This window comes from Mercenaria mercenaria, chromosome 5 (genome assembly GCF_021730395.1).
Source record: "Mercenaria mercenaria strain notata chromosome 5, MADL_Memer_1, whole genome shotgun sequence".
In the NCBI taxonomy this organism is placed as follows: Eukaryota; Metazoa; Mollusca; class Bivalvia; order Venerida; family Veneridae; genus Mercenaria; species Mercenaria mercenaria.
The window spans coordinates 30,088,604-30,113,244 of NC_069365.1; the positions used below are offsets into that span (position 1 = coordinate 30,088,604).

At 36.1% G+C, this 24,641-nt stretch overlaps 1 protein-coding gene and 1 long non-coding RNA gene across 3 annotated transcripts in view; one reads left to right on the top strand and one right to left on the bottom strand.

Annotated features, from left to right (window-relative positions):
• Window positions 1–21,482, bottom strand: part of LOC123556747 (uncharacterized) — a 35,842-nt gene extending 14,360 nt beyond the window's left edge. Inside the window, exons 1-11 of one of the 2 annotated variants that reach the window (XM_045347691.2) lie at window positions 21,268–21,482; window positions 14,585–14,685; window positions 14,078–14,150; window positions 13,227–13,357; window positions 10,973–11,061; window positions 6,573–6,672; window positions 6,299–6,342; window positions 5,747–5,824; window positions 5,182–5,378; window positions 4,659–4,723; window positions 153–259 (exon numbers count right to left, since the gene is read on the bottom strand). In XM_045347691.2, coding sequence (XP_045203626.2) covers window positions 153–259; window positions 4,659–4,723; window positions 5,182–5,378; window positions 5,747–5,824; window positions 6,299–6,342; window positions 6,573–6,672; window positions 10,973–11,061; window positions 13,227–13,357; window positions 14,078–14,150; window positions 14,585–14,685; window positions 21,268–21,454 — 1,172 coding nt within the window. In that variant the 5' untranslated portion in view covers window positions 21,455–21,482. The remainder of the gene's footprint in view (window positions 1–152; window positions 260–4,658; window positions 4,724–5,181; window positions 5,379–5,746; window positions 5,825–6,298; window positions 6,343–6,572; window positions 6,673–10,972; window positions 11,062–13,226; window positions 13,358–14,077; window positions 14,151–14,584; window positions 14,686–21,267) is intronic. The other variant, XM_045347692.2, reaches the window with a different exon arrangement.
• LOC128556951 (uncharacterized) lies at window positions 14,723–16,985 on the top strand. Its single transcript, XR_008370936.1, has 2 exons — window positions 14,723–15,743; window positions 16,537–16,985. It is a non-coding gene; the product is annotated as an uncharacterized LOC128556951 (long non-coding RNA).
• Window positions 21,483–24,641: the final 3,159 nt, after the last annotated feature.

Genomic DNA, 24,641 nt, shown 5'->3' on the forward strand with positions numbered 1-24,641 from the left:
TTGTATCTTTAGTTACATATGATGAAGAAACTCTCTTTTTTCACATTTTTCCATATGACATTTGTAATCAGTTAACTCAACTTGCTGTCTTTGTAAAAACTACTTCCACTGCCTCCAATAAATACTTTCCAAAGCATGTAGACAGCATTTACCTTTTCAATATTTCTTCAGCTGTTTTCAGAGCTTTGTCCTTTGACCTTGGACCACCAACCCCACAGACAGCTGTCAACCTGAAACCTTCCGCATATGTAGCACTCACCTGTAATAGTAATTAATTTTGGCATATATGCAGTTTTTTATCGTTTATCACCTAGAAAATAATTACGCTGTAATATCCTTTATTTCCATGAAAATATCTACAAGTTACCCTGTGATTTATACAATGAATATCTTATCTTGTATACAATAATAAACTGACATAATATTAAATTTCATATTATTTTAATACACTGCATTAAGAACTGTGTAACATATAATTTTTGACTGCACTTATACATGCTTTGCATTGATACACTTAAAGATATCCAATGGCCATCATTCACTAAAATATTTTATCTTTATGTTTTTATTTCAAATGTAGAAAATCCTCATCAAGTATGTTTTACTTTACTAAATATATATATTAATTGTTTGAACTTTCATAATTAAATGTCATGCAGTAACAGATGATTGTTAAAAAAAACTTCCAGTTTTAAATGGCTGTACACTTTTATACTGTTTAGCTATATGTGTATACAGTGTGTACTATTTCAAAACACATAAACTTGTTAATTTTACATTTACATACACTATATGTAGTAAATGCTCATGTTTTCAGATACAAAATTTGGGTCTGATATACCTTAAAATGCATGTTTTTTCTTCTCATATTAGAATTTTATTACACTGATATATGAGAAATTCTGCATCACTTACTTTGATCCATATTACATAATATTACCTGTATTTTCTTTGATGTTACAATTATGTATAAGCTTTGCTTCAAACATAATGCGTTACATGACAAAGCTACTTTTCTGAATTCAGCTTAACACTACAGTGAAACACCGCTCGCTCTAGCATCGATGACTCGAGCACCCGGGCTCGCTCGAGCAATTCTTGTGGTCCCGGCTGATTTCCTTCTACTTTCTATGTGAAATTACCATGGCTGGGTCGAGCATCGATAACTCGATCGCTCGAGCATGACACCTGATCCCTGTGTATTAATTTACTCTGTTGCTTCTGGCTAACTCGAGCAGAGGTGTCAAAATTTTTCGCACCTTCGTCGAATCAGAATGTGGTTATTTAAAATTTTCGCACGCCGTGAGAATTGCGTGGTCTATTCCCTTACTATCTTTAATGTTTGTTTGTCAGTGTATTTGATCTGATAATGAGATTAATTATTGATAGAAGGTTAAAGAAAAGTTTTATTGATCAAATATGGATCAATTACTGTTTACTTTAGATCAAAGCAAGTATGTTATTACTTCTTACATCATAGATAACATTTTTTTTAAAATGTCACGCGTATGTTATTATTACGCATCACAGTTTCCTCTGCAAATGGTCCTGATGAGAATCAGTAAAATAAAACTTCAATTTTCTTCGTATGTTGGTCAATGTTTAGGTTACTCGAAACCATGGATAACTCGAGCATTTTGCTCATCTCCTTGCGACCTTGAGCGAGCGGTGTTTCACTGTATTTTTAAACAGGCATTATATCATGTGAAATACTAGAGATGCTTTTGAGAAAAGCACATGTCTCCCACAACTGCCCCTATGAAAAATGTCTAGTTTCTCTAGATGGTTTAGACGAGTGGACTCAATTAGATGGCTTGGACAAGTGGACCCAATCAGTAATTCAAGGGCCATAATTCAAAAGTGCCTGGGCGGATTTGGCTAGTTATCGAACTTGGCCGAGGTCTTATGGTCAAACACATTCTGTTCAAGTTTTGTGAAGATCGGATGAGAAATGTTCGACTTAGAGTGCGGACAAGCTTTGTGACAGACAGACACACAGACAGACAGACACATACACAGACTGGAGTAAATCAATATGTCTCCCACACCACATAATTACTAGTACAGTCGAACTTCGATGGCTCCAACTGGAGGGTCCTGTGGAAATTAGTTGGAGTTTTCCGTTGTTCGAGCCATCCAAATGGCGGCCATTTTGAATTTGGAAATTCGAGGGCATGATGTGTTACAAACCTTACATCGTAATATATTGTCATAGTGTACCTAAATCAGGGGTGTAAAATTCCACTCGCCCGCTCGCATTGGCGAGTTTAAGTCTGGATAGGACGAGTGGATCTCGCTGTATACTCGACCGATCGGGCGAGTGTTTTTTACGTCGTAGCTTTAATGAATCTTGAAAAACGTTAACAAACCTTGCGAATCGTAAAGATATCAAAACGTCATGCCGGTAATTTTCCATTCTGAGAGCACGTGCGACCTATCGTAATATCAAATTTACATCTCCGTTACTTTTGTTTATCGACACGTACACAAAAAACGCGCATAGTGCATTCATTTTTTTTAAATTATCGCTACAGTTTTTAAACATCGCTTGAGAAGTAATACAATTTGAATTCTACTAAGATTTCAATAAAATATCGACGGAAATGTAAGCATATTTGTATGAAAACGGTCGAATTTTCATATAATCATCTGTTAAATTTCAAACAGCGCGATCTTAATTACTGATTTCTTTCTAAGAGAAAATAAGTGATACATACTATGGGCATAAAGTTCGGACTTTTGACCAGAAAGAACAAAAAACAGAATTAAAAAATCTTAAATAATGAAAAAGCGGCAGTAATTTAAATACATTGAGTAAAACGATTTTTTTGGTAAAAAGGTTTCTGTTAGTGCGGCGGAATAGGTTACGTGACCTCGTGGACGTAAATAGAAATGTGTTTTTAAAATAAAACAAAATGATGTTGTTGCGGTTTTTAATAAATTATAAGTTTTAAATGAATCGTTGTACATGTCTTTTTTTTTTATAAAATATTCTTCTCAAACGATAGTGTAAATTCCTTGAGGACAAATAGGTCACATGGCGCGAAAACTGTAATATGACGTAATGCCATGACAATCTCGTGCAACAATACCGCTTTGATCTCCACTTCAGATGTCATGATACCGACACACTTCTTTTAGCTTTTTGAGGGGATGTTAATTGATGATGAAAACAGGCCAATTACTTAGTTTATCAACAGAATAATTACCGATGATCGTCAACATTTTTTTTTCGTTTCCAAGACGGGTAGGTGGATGATGATTATTGTGTCCATATTTTTAGGACACTTTTCAAAATTATTATTTTTTGGGAAATAAGTCTTGAGAAAATGAAAATAACTGATGTTTGATACTTTCCCGACACTTTGGGAAACTAAGGTAGGGGTTAGACTGTGATTATTTTTACTATTGATGCAGTTATTATGGAGAGCAACTTGATGGTGGAGATGACAAAATTAGTGAAAGAAAAATGTCTGGTGTGAAAAGGAAATTTAAGAGTAACAAAAATGAATAATCAAAAAGGAAACGTAGTGTACGAGCTATGTGTTATGTTTGAAATTTGCTTGTTGTACATAATACTCCTTCCATAAAACGTGACAGTATTAAAAATGCCAATTATTAGGGCGAGTGACTGTCCACTAAGGGCGAGTAGAGTTTACTAGCTACTAGTCCTGCAGGGCGAGTGGTGCGAAAAGGAATTTTACACCCCTGTAAATATGAGTATGATATGATGATAAATAAAAAACGAACGCTGAAATATGCTTTATTATTTATTTTCAAACATGACATGATACGGAAAAAACACAAATAAAACACTAATATAATCATAAGAATTTGGTGAAGACAGCATCAAATAGAAAGACATGAATAACAAACCTTTTTGAATCATAGTCCAGTACAAATATTATCAAATTTATTGCTTTCCAGTAGCCAACTTAGCTATCCCCACGTATCCGGGTCCTTTACTAAGTTGTTCAGCCATGCTAAAGCAGTATGAAAGTTTACGTCGGATCTCCCATTTTTATGCAGAAAAAATAAAGACAGACGTAGTATGTACATTGCTCAATCATTTTAAATAATTTTATTCGTATAAATCAAAGCCCATTAAAGCATTGCAGTGAACGAAAGTCACTCTGTTTAATTTGTTTGTCGTATACCGACGCTAATTACGTAAGCGTGTGAAAATTACGCATGCGCCTGTTAAAGGGGAAGCTTGGCGAATGTCAGGCAGAAGTGTGAAAAACTTTGTAAACACAAGCCATCTCGGCAAAAATTGTCTGTTCGACTGAACAGGTGTAATTATCGCTGTAATTTAGCCGAGGGGACCACCAAATGAGTTCGAGAGTTCGAATTATCGAAGTTCAAGCGATCCGAGGTAGAACTATATAGAATAAAGAAGGAATAAATTCGGGACCGGGCGAAGAGTTCGAGCGATCCCGGGTGTTCGAAAGATCCGAGTTCGAGCCATTGAAGTTCAACTGTATTTATAAAGAAGACTTAATATACTGAAAGCTGAACAAAGTCTTTGTTTTCTTTTAAAAAGCTATTAATAATCTGCATAATTTTTCAAATGATACTAGTCTTGTTCCTGCATAAAAGCCATGGAGGAACTAAAGATTTTATTTTCGTGCATTTTTTAGGAATTATTTTGTGCTTACCTTATAATTAGGAGATGGCTGTAGTCCTTTTGCCCCTGACACAAATACTGCTTCACCTTCTTGACCTTAAACCATAAATTAATTATCTGTCAATAAACAGTTAATCACATGTCAACTATCAAAAAGGTGACTCACTTTCATTTACAAAATATCTATGTTACAGTAATTATGTCAAGACTTCAGTTTTACAAACAAAAATATTGTAGAAAAGAGAACTACTTCTTGTTATACAGATACATGTTTTACTTTTCGACAGTAAAAGGACTTCTCATCTGCCATAAATACCTTATACATTTTGTAAATGCTGTTCATCATTTCTGTATCCATGAAAAATGCCAAAAACTATCAATGTTGAAAACTGACTTAAAAGCCATTCTTTACTTGGCATGTTTATATGTAAAATATAATTTTGTTGTATCACTGAATGATCATTTAAGAAATTTGTACTGTCTGTTACTAAATCATCGTTATCGTGTACATAAATCACTGCCCTGTATCAACATCTATTTAAAAACAATGTTACCTTGTACTTCCTCAAGTCTGACATCAGTGAAATCACAGACTACATCTGGCAGCTGGTATCTGGAAGGGTCACCAAGTTCATACAGTAGTTGCTCGGCAACTGTTGCCTTGGAGACGAGACCACCTGTTTTAGGAGGTTTGGTTACCACAAAATCCCCATCAGAGGCACATTCAACTATGGGAAACCCAATGTTAGACCTGTAATTGTGATTCACTAATTCTTAAACTTTATATAAGAGTTATGTTTTATTAAAATACGTTTTATATTTCTCAAAATCAAGACATCTGAGCTTACTTTCTTTTTCTCTTTAACCCTTCCACTTCAATGATTTGTTTCTTCCTTGCAAAATTATTTGGACGAATAATAAAAACTGCACACAAAAGTGGCACGATTTTCTACTTATATTGTTCAGCTCACTCATGCTCATGGAGACGTGAAATTTCATTGTAGTGTTATTTAATAGAAGTATAAACTAGTGGAGCATTCTAATATATACGTGTATATTATGCAATGAAACAAAACAAGTCTTTTCATAACAACACAGCTTTTTGGAAAGTTTACCTACCAGTCTTTGATTGTATGCCAGTCTGTAAATATACCTCCAGTAACCTGGGCTCCACATTCTACAAGATGTCCTGCCAGGCTGCAATTATGTAGCAAAAATACAATACAACAGTCTTCATGTCATAATGATTTAATATATATAAAAAAGAAAAATTACTATGCCCTCTAGTGGCCATGTTTTTGACAAATCTTAATTTTTCAAACACTTCATAGACGGTCACTCAGGGAACATTTATGTAAAGTATTGTAAAATTGGGTCACCAGTTTCTCATAAAAGAATTTTTGAATTATTCTTTATACACGCCTTGTGCTTATGTGCCCTGTGCGATCTGACCTGACAATATCCACTCAAGCCAAATAGAGCATCCCAGATCTAGCTACTATCATAATAATCCTATTTTATGTCTGAACCTTTTGCCATGAGAGTAATTCTAATAAGCTTCGAGCTTCTGGAAACACAATTTTAAACTCGACAGACACGCCAAGTTCATTTTGTCACACTTTTTACCAGTACTTAGAGAAAACATCTTATATATCCAAATCCAAAACTAACCTTGCTTTTGCAAGAGCATCAAAGTCCTCCATACTCCACTGAAACTGTAACAGAATGTAATTACACCTCTCTCATTAAATTTGTCTGCTCTTGAAATATCACCAGTAACTATAGAGCTAACAATTATCTTTTTAAAACTGACAATTTGTGACCAGAATTATTTGAAGATCAATTATAAACAGACATAAATTTTACCTTTCATTGAAAGCTGGTAATTTCTTTTGGATCATAATTTCTTACAATATTTTATTCGACTTGTTACAAAAATACACACTTTATGAAGAAGTGGTGCTAGCACCAAGGCACTGTCCACACATCGTCCTGTCACTACTATGTCTGCACCCAGATCCAAAGCTCGAGAAATGGGACCTGCCCTAAACAACAGAAATAAGAAATGTATATATTATATTTACAATAATGAAAAAAAAAAACTCTTGAAAGATACAGTTAAAAATGATAATAGTTCATCATATCAGAAGAATATGACAAACTTAGTTGTACAGTTATGTGCTAAATTGTTCCAAAAGTTCACACTACCATATTCCCAACAGACTTTACATATATTTCTAACATTTCTCTTGTCGCTACCTGAATTTCTTGTAACTCACCATAACAACCCCATATTAAGGAAGATAATGCAATTTTCTATGTTTATATTTCAGTTATATAAACTGTTTATCAAAATAAAGACAAGAGGACCATGATGGTCCTGAATCGCTCCCCTGTCTCCACATGACCCAGTTTTGAACTGAGTATGACATGGTTTTTTCTATTATTTGACATAGTGACCTAGTTTTTGAGCTCATGTGACCTAGCTTTGAACCTGACCTAGATATCATCAAGATAAAAATTCTGGCCAATTCTCATGAAGATCCATTGAAAAATATGGCCTCTAGAGAGGTCACAAGGTTTTTATTGTTTGACCTACTGACCTAGTTATTGATGGCACGTGACCCACTTTCGTACTTGACCTAGATATCATCAAGGTGAACATTCTGACCAATTTTCATGAAGATCCATTCAAAAGTATGGCCTCTAGAGAGGTCACAAGGTTTTTCTATTTTTAGACCTACTGACCTAGTTTTTGATCGCAGTTGACCCAGTTTCGAACTTGACCTAGATATCATCAAGATGAACATTCAGACCAACTTTCATACAGATCCCATGAAAAATATGGCCTCTAGAGAGGTCACAAGGTTTTTATATTATTTGACCTACTGACCTAGTTATTGACGGCACGTAATCCACTTTTGAATTTGACCTAGATATCATCAAGATGAACATTCTGACCAACTTTTAAGAAGATCCATTTACAAGTATGGCCTCTAGAGAGGTCACAAGGTTTTTCTATTTTTAGACCTACTGACCTAGTTTTTGACCGCACGTGACCCTGTTTCAAAACTGACCTAGATATCATCAAGATGAATATTCTGACCAACTTTCATACAAATCCCATGAAAAATATGGTCTCTAGAGAGGTCACAATGTTTTTCTATTATCTGACCTTATGACCTAGTTTTTGTAGGCACGTGACCCAGTTTCGAACTTGACCTAGATATCATCAAGGTGAACATTCTGACCAATTTTCATAAAGACCCCATGAAAAATGTGACCTCTAGAGAGGTCACAAGGTTTTTCTATTTTTAAACCTACTGACCTAGTTTTTGACCGCACGTGACCCAGTTTCGAACTTGACCTTGATATCATCAAGGTGAACATTCAGACCAATTTTCAAAAAGACCCCATGAAAAATGTGACCTCTAGAGTGGTCATAAGCAAAAGTTTACGCACGGACGACGGACGCTGCGCGATCACAAAAGCTCACCTTGTCACTTTGTGACAGGTGAGCTAAAACAAGAGGACCATGATGGTCCTGAATCGCTCACCTCTTCCCACATGACCCAGTTTTGAGTATGACGTCAATTTTTCTATTATTTGAGATAGTGACCTAGTTTTTGAGCTCATGTGACCCAGTTTTGAACTTGACCTAGATATTATCAAGATAAAAATTCTGACCAATTTTCATGAAGATCCATTGAAAAATATGGTCTCTAGAGAGGTCACAAGGTTTTTCTATTATTTGACCTATTGACCTAGTTTTCGAAGGTACTTGACCCTGTTTTGAACTTTACCTAGATATCATCAAGGTGAACATTCTCACTAATTTTCATGAAGATCTCATGAAAAATATGGCCTCTAGAGAGGTCACAAGGTTTTTCTATTTTTATACCTACTGGCCTAGTTTTTGACCGCACGTGACCCAGTTTCGAAACTGACCTAGATATTATCAAGGTGAACATTCAGATCAATTTTCATGAAGATCCACTGAAAAATATGGCCTTTAGAGAGGTGAAAATATTTTAATAATTTTAGACCTACTGACCTAGTTTTTGACCGCAGTTGACCCAGTTTCAAACTTGACCTAGATATCATCAAGATGAACATTCAGACCAACTTTCATACAGATCCCATGAAAAGTATGGCCTCTAGAGAGGTCACAAGGTTTTTTTATTATTTGCATATTGAAAAATATGGCCTCTAGAGAGGTCACAAGGTTTTTCTATTTTTATACCTACTGGCCTAGTTTTTGACCGCACGTGACCAAGTTTCAAACTTGACCTAGATATCATCAAGGTGAACATTCAGACCAACTTTCATACAGATCCCATGAAAAATATGGCCTTTAGAGAGGTAACAAGGTTTTTCTATTTTTAGACCTACTGACCTAGTTTTTGACCGCGCATGACCCTGTTTCGAACTTGACCTAGATATCATCAAGATGAACATTCAGACCAACTTTCATACAGATCCCATGAAAAATATGGCCTTTAGAGAGGTCACAAGGTTTTTCTATTATTTGACCTACTGACCTAGTTTTTGATAGCACGTGACCCACTTTCGAACTTGACCTAGATATCATCAAGTTGAACATTCAGACCAACTTTCATACAGATCCCATGAAAAATATGGCCTCTAGAGAGGTCACAAGTTTTTTTTATTATTTGACCTACTGACCTAGTTTTTGACAGCATGTGACCCACTTTCAAACTTGACCTAGATATCATCAAGGTAAACATTCAGACCAATTTTCATGAAGATCTCATGAAATATATGGCCTCTAGAGAGGTCACAAGGTTTTTCTATTTTTAGACCTACTGACCTAGTTTTTGACCGCACGTGACCCAGTTTCGAACTTGACCTAGATATCATCAAGATGAACATTCAGACCAACTTTCATACAGATCCCATGAAAAATATGGCCTCTAGAGAGGTCACAAGGTTTTTCTATTTTTAGACCTACTGACCTAGTTTTTGAGGCACGTGACCCAGTTTCGTACTTGACCTAGATATCATCAAGGTGAACATTCTGACCAATTTTCATGAAGATCTTTTGAAATATATGGCCTCTAGAGAGGTCACAAGGTTTTTCTATTTTTAGACCTACTGACCTAGGTTTTGACGGCACGTGACTCAGTTTCGAACTTGACCTAGATATCATCAAAAAGAACATTCTGACCAACTTTCATAAAGATCCCATGAAAAATGTGACCTCTAGAGTGGTCACAAGCAAAAGTTTACGGACGGACGGACGACGGACACCGTGCGATCACAAAAGCTCACCTTGTCACTTTGTGACAGGTGAGCTAAAAACAACAACAAACATATGTTGGTCAGAGAAATCGAAATGTATCAAAACGTATGAATAGCCACTGCTTTGATATCAGAAACTTCTCATATCCAAGTTACTCTTCTTATGTTGCAGCCCATTTCAATGGCCCATCACAGTAAATTGACGATTTTTCATTTGCACCATTTGACCACGTTAATAAGGAATTTGGTTCTCAAATCATTCATTTTATTAGTATCGTTTGTTCCTATTCGTCTTTTTCTTAATTTTCATAGGAACTTTTGTATCATTTTGATCCGATGCTTCTTTACATTATACGTCACGTTACTGCTGATTTATGTTTTGATATTTAAATCTTGCTTATTCAAATGTACTAAATGCATATATCTGCTTTAACGTTGTGTCTATTCTACTGCTGTCTGTTTCCCGCAATTTTCAAGTGACGTACTATGACGTTATATCCGTTATTATTATTATTCCTTGAAGAAGGCATGCAGCCGAATTGTTGGAATATAAGTAAATTGTAAATTGACTGCGTGTTTGGTTTTTTATACACTACATTATCAAAATAATACACATCTGTAAAGAACAAATGTTTGAAATTTTTGATGTTCCGTTAATGTCAATGATATAAAGAAGAAAAAAATAATGAAAAAAAAACAAACACACGTGTTAGATTCTTAACATGGTTTATAACACTTGATGAACTTTTTTCTGCTTAAATCTTTAAATTTTGCATTTTATGCATTATCCCTTGTTTGAGGGAACTGTCTTCAAATTAATTTTATGACCTACAGTAAAACTTTTGGATGGAGGGGTTTACCTCAAGCTATAAGCCTTGGTACAAAAACTGATGACAAATAAGATATGTTCTTTCTAATAACATATATCTTTTGGTAGCCAGAAGATCTATAATTAGTTCTGTGCTGTTTACAGATTTAAAAGAACTTTCTTAACACGACTAGGCCTATACCCTCTCTAAATATGATTTAACAAAATGCAAACTAAATGCCACCTAAAGCTGCCATTTAGTTGAGAATATTTACCCAAGGTAGGCATTCATACTGGTTATACTGGTAGGCATGGAAATACCACTGTTCATTTCTGTGATTCCTGAACTCTGCAACTCTGGTATCTAGGGGGAAAATAAACACACTGATGTATATTTAAAGTGTCCATTGGCTTGAATAAATTTCATTGGTTACTTTAAAGAATGAACAACACAAAACAATTATCAAAACAAGAGCTGTCACTAATGGTGACAAATGCCCATGCGGGGCCTTGACCTTTGACCTGGTGACCTTGACCCGGTGACCCCAAAGTCAGTAGGGGTCGTGTACTCAATAAGTACTATCAGCATGTGAAGTTTGAAGGTCCTGGGTGCAGTGGTTCTCGAGTAAAGTGCCTTCATGCAAAAAGTTAACATTGGCCCCTGTGACCTTGACCTTTGAACTGGTGACCCCAAAGTCAGTAAGGTCATGTACTCAATAAGTACTATCAGCATGTGAAGTTTGGAGGTCCTGGGTGAAGTGGTTCGCGAGTTAAGCGCCTTCATGCAAAAAGTTAACATCGGCCTCTGTGACCATGACCTTTAACCTGGTGACCCCAAAGTCAGTACGGGTCCTGTACTCAATAAGCACTATCAGCATGTAATGTTTGAAGGTCCTGGGTGCAGTGGTTCTCAAGTAAAGTGCCTTCATGCAAAAAGTTGACATTGGCCTCTGTGACATTGACCTTTGACTTGGTGACCCCCAAAGTCAGTAGGGGTCGTGTACTCAATAAGTACTATCAGCAAGTGAAGTTTGAAGGTCCTGGGTGTAGTGGTTTGCGAGTAAAGTGCCTTCATGCAAAAAGTTAACGCTGTGACAAACGGACATGCAAAAAGTTAACATTGGCCCCTGTGACCTTGACCTTTGACCTGGTGACCCCAAAGTCAGTAGGGGTCGTGTACTCAATAAGTACTATCAGCATGTGAAGTTTTAAGGTCCTGGGTGCAGTGGTTCGCGAGTAAAGTGCCTTCATGCAAAAAGTTCACGTTGTGACGAACGGACGGACAGTTGAAAACTAATATGCCTCCCTGCGGGGGCATAATAAAAAGCTTGGACACACACCAGAATGTACTTTGGTAGCATCATCAATGAGAGTTTAGTCTACTTTACTGCCACAAAACCTTGTAATTCAACCACCAGTATGTCCCTAAATTACAAGAAAGTGCAAATAAAATTATTCTGCAAACCTTATTATAATAACACTGTTTTATACAGAACACAAGATGTCACTCTACCACCCCCTAGAATGCTGTGGGCTAGAGTTTATAATCAGGACCTTGTTTGTGACACTGAACTTGGAAGTACAGACACTTCACCCTTGTTTGGGACCTTGAATTTGCAGGTACAGACCCTTCACTTGTGTGTGTGACCTTGAACTTGGAAGAACAGACCCTTCGCCCTTGTTTATGACCTTGAACTTCCAAATACAGACACTTCACCTTTGTGTGTGACCTTGGAACTTGCAAGTACAGACCCTTAACCCGTGCGTGTGACATTGAACCCTTCGTCCTTGTGTGTGACCTTAAACTTGAAGCACAGACCCTTCATCCTTGTGTGTAACCTTTAACTTGAGGTACAGATCCTTCACCCTTATGTGACCTGGAAGTACAGATCCTTCACCCCTGTTTGTGACTTAGAGCTTTGAAGAACAGCCCCTTCATCCTGGTTTGTGACTTTAAACTTGGGTGTACAGACCCTTGTTTACGACAGAGCAGCTTCTCATTATGATAAATGTTTGTGTAAAGTTTTGTTGGAATCCCTTGAATTGTTTAAAAGGTTTAGCTGAGATACAAAATATGCTGGTGGAAGGACTAACTTTTAGCCTGCTGGCGGCAAGTGATTCTGCCTTTGCGACCAGTGCAGATAAAGATCAGCCTGCACATCCATGCAGGCCTCGGTCCGCACTGTTCGTTATTCTGTCAGTAAATTTTCATTCTTGGAATAATAAATCGTATTGCCCAAATTGAATGATTGATCAATCCATTTTAGAAATTTAGCAGACTAAATAAAATACAAGGACCAGTGCCTCCATTTATGAGCATTAGGTGGGAAAGGTAAAATGGCAATTAAGTTTTTCATTTCAAACTGTCATGATTAGCGTGCTGTCCTTTCATAAAAACTGGCACATGGCTTGAACAGGTAAGATAAAAACTTTTATGATGATTTTATCTTCAGCATGAAATCACCCCCAATAATTAACACAATACATATAGGTTTGACTGCTCAACCATACATTCTAATGACTGATTACCTGTGACATAAGATCATCCCCAGTCACCACAGCAATGCTGAGATCAACATTTGCAGCCTCACATACAGTTTTAAGAGCTGCGGCACAAGCTTCAGGGTTAACCCCTCCTGCATTACTGATCACTTTTACTCCTGAAATGAAAAAAGCACAGTAAATAATGTCTTACAGCAAGACTGGTTTGAAACTGAGTAGGTGAATATTAGTTAAATGTTAATCACTGGCAAATCAGTCAAATTCAGATACAGTACACATTGTCAGCCAATCCAGTCCTAGTCATACACTGTCTAAACGCAGTCCATGTCAGACAAATATCAGCCTAGTCGTACACCATTTATTAAATGCAGTCAAATTTGTATAAACAGTTCACATCATCAGTCGATCCAGTCATACACCATCCCACTGCATCCAGCCCAGTCATACCCATCGTCAGCCAGCCTAGTCATACATGTCTACATAAATGCAGCCTGCCTAGTCATACATGTCTACACAAATGCAGCCAGCTTAGTTATACACATATAATAAATGCAGTCTGCCTAGTCATACATGTCTACACAAATGCAGCCAGCTTAGTTATACACATATAATAAATGCAGCCAGCCTGGTCATACATGTCTCATAAATGCAGCCAGCCTATACGTACATATAAATGCAGTCAGTCAAGTCATACATACCTAAATGCAGTCAGTCCAGTCATATACATCTAAAAGCAGCAAGTACAGACTACATGTCTAAATGTAGTCAGTCAATTCAAACTTGCCCTAACAGCAGCCAGTTCAGTTATACACAATCAAAATGCAGCCAATTGAGACACACATTTTCCAAATGCAGTCAAACTAAATAAAGTACTTTACCTTTGCTCTTGATATCTTTGATGTGTGGTGCCATGGCAACTTGGACAAAATCAGGAGTGAATCCCCCAGCTCCCTACAATAAATATTTGTACATCAAAATTAGCAGTGGCTTGAGTAATATGTATGCTACACTGGTGAACTCAGTGGCTGAAGTAAACATGTACGTACACTGCTTAAGTATAACAATCATTAAAATACTTGTGCTACCAGTGTTTCATTTTGTGCTGACATAAGAAATCAGCATATTAACTTCACAGAGATATACTGCATGATTTTTCACTGTAACTAGTTTTCTGTAAATGACAAGACAGATTTACCATTTAGATGGCAGACAAAATACTAACTCAATGTTTAAGGTGAGATCATATAACAAACAGGCTTCCAACTAGTCATTCCTTTAAATTGACTACAAAGAGTAAAAATGCAACTGAATCAAAGATCTTTACATGTCCTAGTAAAGGTCTACTTGAACTAATCAACAAGCAAAAGTGATTGTTGTATAGTTACGTTAGTTTTCTTCTTTACAGCAGCAAGAAGTGACATGGTGATTTCTGAGAGGTAGTCAAACACCAGGTAGTCCAACTTCCCCATGTGGATCAGTTGTGGAGCTGAAATTATACGATAAAGACGTTTATAATTTTTTGATGCATCCAAATGAAAGAGGACTTATTTGTTATCATACTTTGCAGGACAATATACATCCTTCAAAAGACTGAACCTATTTATTTACCACAACCTGCTGGAACTAGGCCAGTTCATGTACAGTAGCAATGTTACTGGGAAGATTTCTGCTTAATCTGAAAGGTGTTTGTATACAAGATGGGGCATTGCTTAAGGATTGCTGTACCTGCTTACTAGTAGTCTGACAGGTGATTAGACCCACTGCTACGAGTCTGAAATCATATCTCTGTTGTAATTTACTCAAATATTTCAGACTTGTAGATGTTATATTCAAGATACTGTTGAGATGTTTTTGGATGTTACAGTTTAGATACTGTTGAGATGTGTGTGTAACAGTTAAGATACTGTTGAGATGTGAGTGTTACAGTTGAGATACTGTTGATGTGTTCGTGTCACAGTTAAGCTACATTTTGTAACATGGAGATGTGGGTAGTACAGTTAAGATACCATTGAGATTTTAGTATTACAGTTAAGATAACATTGACATGTGTGTCACAAATTGACATACGGGCCTTATTTTATCTGTATTGTAAATGCAGGTATTGCATCATCTTTTTGTAAATTTTTGAGTTATTGAGGTAAATGTCAGATTTCACGCATGAAATACCTCTCATGTTTTTCTGTATTTCATAACTTAAATTTCCATGTAAATTTCATTCAATTCTGTTCAGTAATAAGAAAGTTGATATTTTATAAACTTCAGTAATTTATGTTTTTATCCCCAAAACCACTATAATGGGCCTCAAATTGTCAATTTAAATTCGCGCCAAAGTAGTCAGATTTCCCGGCTATATCGTGAATCCCGTGAAAATGACAATAGTCGGAGCTCACGGCTTAACCGTGAATCCCATGAAATTTAGTATTTGGCAGGACATTACCCTTTAAATAGACTGGACTAGATATGCCTTGCGCACACCACCTTCCGACTTTATAGACGAATCTATGTCTGAATTATTTTCTTGCTAGAAATTTATGCTCGATCGAGGTAAGAAATTTATTTGTTAGATTTTTGTATGATTTTTGCATTACGATTTTTATTTGGTAAATTTTTGTTCATTCTACAGAATTCTGTAACATTTACTTTTCGGCATATAATTTTAGCTAGTTTCGGTATGTCAGGATGATTTATTAAATTTTTCAGACTTTTGTAAATTATTTCGAAAGAGGAATCTAAAATGTTTCATTTATATAAGATGTAAAATTTGGACTGAAATTTGTAACATGATATTTATAAAGTACTTTGTTTCAAAAACTTATGTCAAACATTTCGTTATTATGGAACGCCATTACTGCATTGTATTGTTATGTATAAATCTATATGGCAAGTCTAGTGCCATGTTTGTAATATATTATTGTAATTTGTAATTGTGTGCCAGTCTATAGCACATCTAATTAATGTCCGTTGTAGTGTATGGCATTAGATATTATATGGATGCCAACTCTCATATAACGTTTGATTTACATTGAATTTTGTTAATTTGTAGTTGTAAATAATGGCTGCAGTTTATCATGTCCGTATCTATAATGTTTCATCATATACTTTTCATATCATTTCATACTTTAACTTTAGTCTTTTAAGTAAGTAATCTTTGTAATATGGAAGTAATAAGTGACGTATTTTAATCATGTGACGTTTGAACTTAGTAGCACATATGTTTTGTATAAGTAGCACGTATTATTTATGGGAGCCTACGGAGGTATGGTGTACCCAAAGGAGCAGTTTTATGCCCTGACTTATTTGTTTTGCTATGGTGCTTACCATATGTTATATATTTTAGCTTCTTCCGCCAGACGATTTTACCTGGTGATGTCATAACCCGGAAGTACAATGCCCGAGGTTCACTTGTCTTCACTCGCCTGGATGTGATATTCCCAGCGCAGAGCTTACGTCCCATGGTTGTGCCGTAAACCGCAAAGACGATGATTTTTGTTATCCTCTGAAGTCAGCTCAGGGATGCAATCACCTACCACCATAGGGAGCCAACACGGAATCAACGTATTCACGGTTTAAAGGGACTGGATTTTGAGATATGTTTTGTTTGTGCTACTTAAAGTTCACAATTACATTAAAGACCTGTGTCACGTCAGATTAGAATGGACTATAAGAACTTTTGTATCTAGAGATACTGAATTTTTTTTTTCTTTCTGATAATCAGTTTTTTTTTCTTTTCATATCTATTCATTGTTAATAATCATCTTTTGTAAATAAATTTGTAAATATTGTAAAGGGTGTTGATTTGTTCTGATGGTTACTGTCGCCGGTACGGCCTTTCCTGTCACAATGTGGATGTTAGAGTTAAGATAAGGGGATTAGAGTTATGATACCACTGACATGTGGGTGTTACAGTAAGATACTGTTGAGATGTGGGTGTTACAGTTACGATACCACTGAGACGAGGGTATAACAGTTAAGATACTGCTGAGATGTGAGTGTTACAATTAAGATACTATAACTGTTAAGCTAACATGGAGATGTTACAGTTAAGATACCATTGAGATGTGGGTGTTACTGTGAAGATACCACTGACATGCGGATGTTACAGTTAAGATACTTTTGAGATGTGGGCATTACAGTTAAGATACCATTGACATGTGGATATTACAGTTGTAGATACCATTGACATGTGCATGTTACAGTTAAGATACCACTATGATGTGGGTATTACAATTAAGATATGATTATAATCAAGGTATGAGGACAGATCTAGTCCAAGATATTTTGCATGAGGGATAGATTCTAAAACTTACCAAGATAGTTATAAAATGTTTAATGATATTCTTATTTTTGGTGATGTCAGGAGAGATGTTGTGTATTAGTTTGAAATGGTTTTCCTTGTCAAATGCCTTACAGATTTCTCAAAGACTTAGGTCAGTTTGTTAACCAGAATTGATGTTGTTTACAAGGCAGTCTATAACTTCAACCTCAGGAATATCTGATGTAAATCATAAAGAAAGGAAGTGGCTAGGGGTCCGGTAATAAATATACATGTACTATAATGTACCGGTACTGTTTAATACCAGTGTATAAGGTAATTGCTAGAAAAAGTTATGATAAGTTGTCATAACGTTGCCGTTATTACTTTGTTTTTTGTTGTTGTAAATATTTCATTTATGATTAGATCTCACTCGGGTTCGAGGCATATTGAATATGAAATTTTAACCTATTTCCGTTGGTCACCATTATTTACTTACTCAAGCAGTACAAAAAATTCAACAATTCACAAGCACAATCCATGTTTTAAATACTAAAGAAAATATAAGTTTATTACTTTAATTCATCAGTCCCGAGAAAAACAAGAATTTGATAAAAGCTTCCGATTATGGTGATTACGGCATACAAATTGCTATTTATTATCGAATTTGCAATCTTTTTTCTCCCAAGACTCCGGGATTAAAGAATTATAGATACTTCAGTTTCCTGTCACTTACAATGTATTTAAAACGGCGAGAAAAATACAAGAGCAAATTTTTGAAATCATCTGTTGTTTTAAAACAATAAAATACAGTCTTCTCTATATAAATATCGTTCTCAGTATTCATATTGATTACCGAAATCTAGACAGCCCTGTATGGGTCGTACCTCTAGACTCCGGGTCTAGAGGTCTGGTTACCGGACACCTAGGCACTGTGAGGCCTAAAATAACTTTTTTTTGTTTGACCCTTCAGCCCAACTCACTGGAATTGTACCAGTCAGAATTTTTTTCTACTCAAAATGTATGATCATTTTTTTATATTTCCATTTTTGTCTTTTATCTTCATGTTGAATTTTCAGCGGTCCAGTTACCAAACCTCTGAATTACCTTGTTTTAAAATCAATAGTCCAGGCATTTAATGACTGACTTCTGTAGAAATCAGTATTGCTTAAGTATTATACAAGAGTGAATTATATATTATGGTGTATATGCTGTAACGATAGTCTATGTTACGTTCAAATCCAACAGTGATGCCCAAGCTCTACAGGAAGACCTTTTAAGCCTCGAACCCTGGGAGTCTGATTGGTCCATGGAATTCAATCCAGACAAGTGTGAAGTCCTCAGAATCAGTCACAAAAGAAACCCTGTAATCTTCCCTTATAAGCTGCATGACATCGAGTTAAAATCGGCTGATTCTGCCAAGTATCTAGGTGTAACCATCAGCAAACACCTATCATGGGCCAATAATATCAACAACATAACATCCAAAACAAATAATTCCCTAAGATTCCTCAAACGAAATGTAAAAACACCAAATAAAAGAGTCAAAGAGGTTGCATATAAAACTTACGTTAGACCCCAGTTAGAGTATTGTTCCACCATATGGCATCCATGGCAAAAATACCTAACCCTCAAAATAGAGTTCAAAGACCTGCAGCAAGATATGTTTATAATGACTACCGTTACACCAGTAGTGTTTCCAAAATGGTAAATGAATTAAACTGGCAAACCCTAGAACAATGCCATAAGATCAGTGCAGTTACTATGTTGTATAAAATCCAACAACACCTTGTTTTTGTTGACCACAGTCATCTTACAAGAACTAGAAACCTGAACTATTTGATACCGTATTCAAAGACACACTATCATGCAAACTCCTTCTTTCATAGAAGTATACATCTGTGGAACAGTCTCCCTGTGTCTTTGCAAGCTAGTCCCAGCTTAGAAACATTTGCTGGGAAGCTGCCACCTTTCTATCAGTTCTAATTCAACTTCCTGCTTTTACTTTTAAGCTGGCCTGTAAAATAGTTCTTTTACTTGATCTTTGTGATGCACATAACTTCTCTGTTTTTACTATTTTTAACAGCTATCCCTGACTATCGATCTATCTGCCGTTGCCGTCAAACCCCTTGCGGGAACGTAGACGTTTTGCGTGTCAAAATCAGGAAGAGAAAGAATATAGTGGAAGAAACTATAAATAAATTTGGTGATATAAAAAAGGTTAAAACTTGAGTTTGCAGGATAACTAGGGCAAGACATGCAGCACTGAACAGCTCTAGGGTAGGGAGATGTGGCGACACTGAGGGAAAGTTGGTTCCAATGGTACACTGTTCTTGGAAAATAAGAAAACTTGCAATAGTCAGTGGTTGCAGTAATTAACCTATAACTTAGGGAATGGCCATAGCGAACATCATCAGCGGGTCATTGGGGTCAGGTAATCTTCGATTGGGATGGCAAACAGATCATGATGAATCTTAAAGAAGAGTGATAACCTATAATCAATACGCCTTAAATCCAGTCCACGAAGGTTTAGGGTGTTCCTTTATTTGTTTGTTTTGTCCTTGTGTGTTTGCTTTGTATGCGAGTGCGGGTGTGTGTGTGTGTGTTTGTAGTGTGCACGTCTGCATGCTGTGGGTTTCATTTTGGGGAGGCTGCGTTTTTGGAACATGGCATTCCCTGTTTGATATTTTCTTTGTTTTTTTTTTAGGGAGTGTAGCATATCTGTTTACACTGAAAGTACGGCCATATTCGGTCTTGGTCTCCTTTGAACGCTTTCATTTGGTCATTGGTTGAGTTGGGTGACCATACTCGAGGCATATTCAAGCTGGGGTCGGAGTAGAGTCTGATAAGCAATGTCCTATGGTTCGGATTTGACCTTATGTTTCTTCGAGAAACCCTAAGGTTTGGTTAGCTTTCTTGTTGACCTGTTTATGTGATGTCCAAGATAGATCATTTGAGATATCCACCCCAAAGGTATTTTAGCTGAGCTGACCAATTCAAGCTGGACTCCATGTAGTAATACTGGGTAGGATAGATGTTTCTTTCTAGTGGCATGGATAACTTGACATTTGGAGGGTGAACTCATATCCACTCCAATCCCACTTTCTAGAAGTTTGAGTCATTTTGGAGAGTGAAGATTGGTCTGCAGATGTCAGAGTTAAGATATATTGCCGTGTCATCGCAAAACAGACGGACTTTGAGCTGACGTTTTGTGGAGGTCATTTATGTAGCTAGAAGAGCAGGGACCAAGTACAGACCCTGTGGGCACTGATGATACTGTGATGGCATCAGAGGTTGGCCTTTTAGGAGTGTAGTGTAGTAGTTTATAGGCACTTCAACAGCCTTGCTGTTGGGTTAATCTTAGCGTCATGGTTGAGTGTCTGCCTACAGATCTCGAGGTCCGGGGTTCGAGCCCCAGTAGGGACCTTGGTATTTTCTCTCTCAGGGTTTACTTTAGAACTACTGATTGGATCCTATTATCTAAGAAGCTTTTGACCCATCTTAGTGGGTTACCTCTGACTCCGTTTTCGTGCATTTTTAGAAGAACTTTCTCATGGCGCTGACAACGCACAGGTCTGCTTGTCATAATCGTTAACGATTGTTAAGCAGTACAACACAGACATAACCTACCTTGTACCCATTTTGGGGTCAGTACCCTCCTCCCTCCCAATCTGCCCCTGCCAATCTTCAGTCAATATATTTTCGCCATTTAAGACAAACTGAGCTGCAACACCCTGAACAAGTTGTTCCCCTTTCCATAATTTAAATTATATTACAATGCTTGCAAAGTTACCTCCCTTTGCAATGTAAACAAACCTGCAACCATAGAATCTCCCCAGAATCCGGAAGCGCAACCTATGCGCACTGTGTCACCCTTCAAAACATTCCCATAACTATTTGATCTCTTTGAAATAACAGCGTACAACTCTGGTCTTTGCAAAAGAAACGACTTTTTTGAGGAAATTATTCTGCCGACAACTTTCTGTGCAATGGAGGCCACCATTTTGCCCGTTTGTCAGTCACGTGAGGGTTAGAGCCGTTCCGTATTACCGGATCCTATCGCATGATTAAAATTACGGCTTAGTCCTTTGTGAAGGTGTTGATTTTCAAATTCAATGTATAAATGTTTTGCAATTATTATTTTATTATTTGAAAAATGTTCGATCATTTTTATGAAAAATAAAACAAGTAATTTCATCAATAACTTAACACTTTTAACACATATGAAGGATTTTAGACATACTATCACGAGACATTTTGAACCTTGAGGTGAATAAACCATTTAATTAAATGTAAAGTATCGTGTCTTCGGGAGACTTCTTCATACAGACAACGAAATCAGTTTTCCGGTTCCGGTTATGGACATATATGGCAGGTTTTTGAATTTTTCTACAGCAACTACTATTTTTGTGACCAGTAACAAACCGTCATTATTGAATAATCAGAAAGTCACAAAAACTGCTTTTTGAAAACTATCTGAAATTCATAGAATTATGACAAAACCTCTGATTTTATTCTTTTGTTAACATAGGTAACAAATGGTAACATCCCTATATAACTCTAGTAACAAAAAAGTTACAGACAGTCACATATTGAAATTTATTGATTTTTGACAGAACATGTGATTTTATTTTCTTAGTAACATTGGTAACAAAAGGTAACATCCCTATATAACTCTAGTAAGAACAAAGTCACATACAGTCACATACTGAAGTTTATTGATTTTTGACAAAACCTCTGATTCTATTTTCTTAGTAACATAGGTAACAAAAGGTAACATCCCTATAGAACGTACTCTAGTAACAAAAAAGTCACACACAGCCACATACTGAAATTTATTGATTTTTGACAAAACCTCTGATTCTATTTCCTTAGTAACATAGGTAACAAAAGGTAACATCCCTATAAATCTCTAGTAACAAAAAAGTCACACACAGTCACATACTGAAATTTATTGATTTTTGACATGTGATTTTATTTTCTTAGTAACATAGGTAACAAAAAGTAACATCCCTATATAACTCTAGTAACAAAAAGTCACACACAGTCACATACTGAAATTTTTTGATTTTTGACAAAACCTCTGATTCTATTTTCTTAGTAGCATAGGTAACAAAAGATAACATCCCTATATAACTCTAGTAACAAAAAAGTCACAGACAGTCACAAACTGAAATTCACTGATTTTTGACAAAACCTCTGATCTACGTAATTTAGAAAGAAATAATAGTAATTATTATTATTTTTTACACAAGTCACTGGCTCTTACCCCAGTACCAACAAGTATTAATAGCTACATATTGTATGGATTTCCTAGAAATCAAGAAGCTCGAACAGTATTAAAGGAAAAATCCTGGGGAAGATAAAGCTCCGGCTTACGAGAGAGTAGTAATACTAAGTGATAGTAAAGGCAGATATCTGCGGTGTGAGAAGGATAACATTAAATTAAAGTTACCTAATATCGAGTGGTGGTGCGTGTCGGGACGTGATTCAAAAGCAGGGCTAGACTATCTGAAAAATCATATTTCTGAAATAAGAGACGACAAAAAGACAATTGTGTTATTTTGGCATATAACTTGTGACCTCACATACAAAATCGGTCCATTTATATATCAAAAATACCGCAACTCATCAGAACTATTTCATGCTTTAAATCTCGCACTTGAAGCTCTAGAAGTGATACACAAAAGTGAAAAGCATATTGACATTGGTATTCTAGAATGTCCACCAATTTTCACCAGGGAATGGAATAAAGCTAGGGATTCCTTAGACTGGGAAGCTATTGATGACACATGTCTGCATGAACAAGTTAAGGAAATTAACTGCAAAATTAGACGTGTACATGAGTATCTAGGATACAACTCGCCTAGGTTCGAATGTGATTTTACACACACAAGAAAGAAAAAAAGGCGAGGGTCTCAAAATCAGAATACAAGATATACTTGGAACTGGGCATTACTTAAAGATGGCGTGCACTCAGTGGATTTATCGTAGCAAGGAAATGGCTCAATAGAATTATCAATACAATATCTAAATAAATTATCTGTACTAAAGTAATAGTGAAATACATAAAATAATTAAAATTCTGAAATGCATCAAAATAAATGTCAGTACCAATGTGCTAAATTGTAATTCGAGTGAAGGACTGCCTTACCAATTACTGTTTAGCACGTAATATGATAAATAAACTTTAAGAAGGAAAATATAACAAAAATTAAAAATGATTAATTATTTAATAACAATACAACAATATAAACATACTTAAACACGACTTCTCTGAGCAGTAAAATCTATGAGAACTACATTACCACACTGTACAGTCTCGTGAACTTCATGGATAACATAGTATGACAATTACAAATGTATATACCAAAAAATATCGAGAATACTAGTACTGTCATCCGGTAACTGTAATCTACAGATTGAACATCTAGTGACAATGGCTGCATATGAAGGTCATAGTACACCAAAGCGTCCGTTGCTGTCTCATCTGGGAAGAAATAAAGACAATAAAAGACGGCATGTGAGCAGCCCAGAGCTCAAACTGAAGTATTGCGCAAAATGTGAAGATGAGTTGCTTGAAGATAAAATGAACTGTGAAGGCTGTAAATTAAACTTCTGTATTAGATGTTCAGGTCTGACAAAAAATGCATATAGTCTTATAGTAAGTGGGGAGTTACAGAATTACAAATGGAATTGTAGAAGTTGTGAGGCGACGGTACCTACCCTAATCAGCATTAAGGAAACACTTAATAAAATTAGCGATAGACAAGAGGATAGAATGGCCATGTTAGAACAAAGAAAGGACAAACTTGAATTTAGCAATAATATACAAATAGAAGAAAAAGTAAGGGTGGCAAAATCAGAAATAGTTGAAGACCTATATAAAGATGTCAATAAAATGGTTGATATCAAAATGCAGGAATATGAAGACAGAAAAAGAAGAGAACTGAACCTTGTGATAATCAACCTACCAGACGGTAAACATGAAAAAGGAATTGATAACAAAAAAGAAGATGAAAAAATGATAAAGGAAATCACAGAAATGTTGGGGATCCCTGACTTTGAAATTGAGACTCTTCATAGACTAGGTAAAAAGGGTAACACAAATAGAGTACTAAAAATTGTGTGTAAAGATAGGAAACAAAGGAAAATGTTGATTGAAAGGTTGTTTAAAATGAAAGAAAATG